We start from the raw sequence: 3,667 nt of genomic DNA, 5'->3' as shown, positions 1-3,667 counted from the left end.
GTTCTAGACTTTTCTCAATGTCTCTTTTGACCATATGTCATTGTTTTTGTTTTATTTGCATTTAATCTTAGTAGCCATGCATAATCATTTTTAAGAAATGCAGCCCTAGGATTTCCTTTAGAGTCTTTAAGGAAGTTCTATCAACAACCTATGTTATACAGATGACACATCTTGCTTGCTGAAAGTGAGGAGGACTTAAAGCACTTGTTGCAGAAGATCAAGGAACATTGCCCCTGGTATGGATTGCATCTCAATGTCAAGTGAACAAAGATACTTACCACTGGATTGATAGGCAACATCATGGTGGATGGGAAGAAGAGTCAAACTGTTAACAGCGTCATCTTGCTTGGATCCACAATTAACACTGTTGGAAATAAGGGGATGCATTGCACTGGGGAAATCTACAGTTAGGGACATCTCAAAATTATTGAGGAGTAATGATGGCAGTTTGAGGACTAAGGTGCATCTGATTCAGGCTATAGTCTTTCCAATCACTTATTTGTTATGCATCTCAGAGCTGAACAATGAATAAGGATGGCAGAAAAAGAATTGACACCTTTCAGCTGTGGTGTTGGAGAAGAGCACTGATGGCTAAGAAAATAAACATATATGTCTTAGGGTGCAGCCAGAGTGCTCTTTGGAGACAAGAATGATGACAATTTGCCTCATATTCTTTGGACATGTTGTTAAGAGGAGATATTCCTTAGAGAAAATGTTGGGAAGGGTGGAGGGTCAAAGAAGGAGAGGAAGACCCTCAACTAGATGGATTGACATGGGAACTGCTGCAGTGAGACAAATATCGATCTCTTCCAATCCAGTCACATTTGGTTTATTAAATAAGAAATTTTTGTTTGGAGAAAAAATCATCAAAGTAATTATTTGTGTAAGAGAATTTTCTGACTTCATTTTTTTTCAATGAATTTTCCCAGAAAAAAAAAAAGGAATATTTTTAGGGCAGCACTTAATGGGAAGTCTTGGCCAGTCATTTTCTAACATTTTAATAATATAATTACAATAATTACAATAGCTGCTTTGGTTGAAGTTTAGTGTAACAGGTAAAGAGATACTGCTGCTCTGGTTAAAAGTCAACTGGAGATGTAGAGCCTAAACATACCTTCCCACTCATCTGTGAGAAATTGATCAGGATGTGGGGTGAAGAATTGGAAAATTAGTCTACAGTATGTTTTTTTTTTTTAATTTAACACCAAAGTTAAAGTTATTTTGAACTGTTTATCATGGAGTTGTCATTGTCTAATTTATAAGGTTTCTGAATGAGACTTCAGGGACCGTGTTGCATTTCATTACAGTCTACAACATAAATGTGGACTAGCAAAAGTAAAACTAAAAGAATGATTCACAGCTGTTAGACATCTAGGAGTTTGGTTAAAAGGGTCTTGCTTAGCTTAGCTTGGGTTGTGATAAAAAGCAGGGTCTAGAGATCTGTTAAGTAAAAGTCCAATGCTCTGATTAGGGCTGATTTAATACTGGCGCATAAGGTCACATAATTATAATTTGTGAAAAAAGAGTCTAGGACATCAATAACTTAAATCCTACCATGTGAAAAATGATTGTCATCTGTGAGCCTTCATAGTAGCCAGCAAACTTGGTTAAAGATGATCAAACCAAATATTTCTGATTTTTTTATACTAGTTTTGACCTTGTAGTGTTCCAGTTATTCAGTGTAATATGCCACTACTTTTAATGTTTTAATGAGGATTTTAATTTTGACAAATTAATACTTCCTGTCAGATTTGTTATATCACTGGGAAAAATGGGCTACTTTTTTTAGCATAAGCCTTTTATTGCATTCTGGCTTTCTCCCAGTCTTGCAGATGGGTCAGGGCCTGTGGAGAGTGGCCAGAAACCAGCAGTTACAACAAGAAGGCTATAGTGATCAAGGCTACCTCACCAGAGAACATAGCAGGAGAATGGCTGCCAGCAACATTTCGAATGCCAGTCATCGTAAACAAGTCCAAGGAGGCATTGACATCTATCATCTTTTGAAGACAAGAAAGTCTAAAGAACAGGAAGGATTCATTAATTTGGAAATGTTGCCTCCTGAGCTAAGCTTTACCATCTTGTCCTACCTGAATGCAACTGACCTTTGCTTGGCTTCATGTGTTTGGCAGGATCTCGCAAATGATGAACTTCTCTGGCAAGGGTAAGTTAAAACCACTGGTAATTCATTCATACAGCGTTAGGAATAATCATGTTTAAATGGGTCCTTTTCTTAAGAATAGATAATATGTGAAATAATATTGTGAAATACTTATTTTTCATTTGTGCTTGTACTTTGAGTTGTTTTTTACTAAAATCTAGAAAAAAATATAGTTATCATTACAGACAAATGTGATTTGGAAAATGTGACTGGGAAAAGAAGGACAATATAAAAGGAGAACTTGTTCAGGAGAGTTCTGATCACTTTATGGTGAAAAGAGACATAATTAATAAGGTCTGTTAGTTTACTATAAATAAGAGTTTGTCAGTATATTCTAAAAATATAGTAAAATTGTAAAATGAAGATTTATAATCTGAAATTTAGAATGTTGACTTATCTGCTATAGTGTGTTTCCCATATATATGTCCAAACGTAAGGATATTTAAAAATAAATAAATTTCCCCCAAGTCTTTTTATTCTCATTGGGTACACATAGACTTTTATTTATGATTTTTAAAAATTTCTTTTACATTTCTTTGAGGTGCAACCACATGAATTTTGTTGTATACCATTGAGTCTGAACTGATCCCTAGCTGACCCTCCAGTAGGATTTCAGAGCCAGTTAATCACACAAGAGAAGATTGCCCATCCTTCACCTTCAGAGCAGCTGGTGGACTCAACCACATGCCTTCAGGATTGCAGTGCAGCTTCTTGCCACTAGGCCAGCAGACCTCCCTACATAAAATTACTGAACCTTTACCTACTTTGACAAATATTTGGTAGCAGAGGAATATAAAAAGTATATTTTCTAACCTTGAACTATATAGTAACTATTACCAGTTTAAACTAAAAATCAATAAACACTAGGTAGTATTGAGTCTAAGTACTCCATAAGTCATACTATATATATTTTTATAATGTTGTTGTTATGTGTCAAGTTTCTTATGACGCATAGCAGCCCTATGTACAATAGCTCTGAACCGTGCTCTATTGTGAGTCTCTGACTCACTTGCCCTCATAACCCCAGTAACTGAGTCAATTCATCTCATCTAGTTTATTCCTCTCTTACACTGTCCCTCCATCCTCTAAAGCATGATGTCCCTCTCCACAGACTGGTCCCTCCTTGCAATATGTCCAGAGTATGGCAGATGGAAGTTCAAAATCCTTGCCTCCAAAGAATAGCCTGGCTTCACCCTCTCCAGGACAAACCTGTTTGTTCTCCTAGTGGTCCATTCAATACTCTTCTCCAGCACCACAGCTCAAAGACATCAATTCTCCTTTTGTCATCCCTAGTCAATTGTCCAGCTTTCTGAGGCAAAGCAAATAATTGCAAAGATCATGGCCTGGATCAGGCACACCTTTATAATTATAGACAAACCTTTATCATTTTATAAATAAAGGCACATCTTTATAATTGTTCTTTTTGAGTCTTAAAGATTCACTGAATCTTAAATTTTCTAGCATCCTTAACCAAAGTTTAATATTAACCTTTTAGTATTTTTAAATGAA

General features: G+C 35.9%; 1 protein-coding gene across 1 annotated transcript in view; it reads left to right on the top strand.

The window, feature by feature from the left end:
• The first annotated feature begins 1,831 nt into the window (after positions 1-1,831).
• FBXO8 (F-box protein 8) overlaps positions 1,832-3,667 on the top strand; it is a 45,019-nt gene continuing 43,183 nt past the window's right edge. The window contains exon 1 of the mRNA XM_006882215.1: positions 1,832-2,161. Coding sequence (XP_006882277.1) covers positions 1,833-2,161 — 329 coding nt within the window. The 5' untranslated portion in view covers position 1,832. The remainder of the gene's footprint in view (positions 2,162-3,667) is intronic.

This window comes from Elephantulus edwardii, unplaced genomic scaffold (genome assembly GCF_000299155.1).
Source record: "Elephantulus edwardii isolate Elephantulus edwardi_28Jun2011 unplaced genomic scaffold, EleEdw1.0 scaffold00018, whole genome shotgun sequence".
NCBI classification, from domain to species: domain Eukaryota; kingdom Metazoa; phylum Chordata; class Mammalia; order Macroscelidea; family Macroscelididae; genus Elephantulus; species Elephantulus edwardii.
The sequence above is the reverse complement of the archived record's forward strand: the minus strand, read 5'-3'. Positions and strand labels throughout refer to the sequence as shown.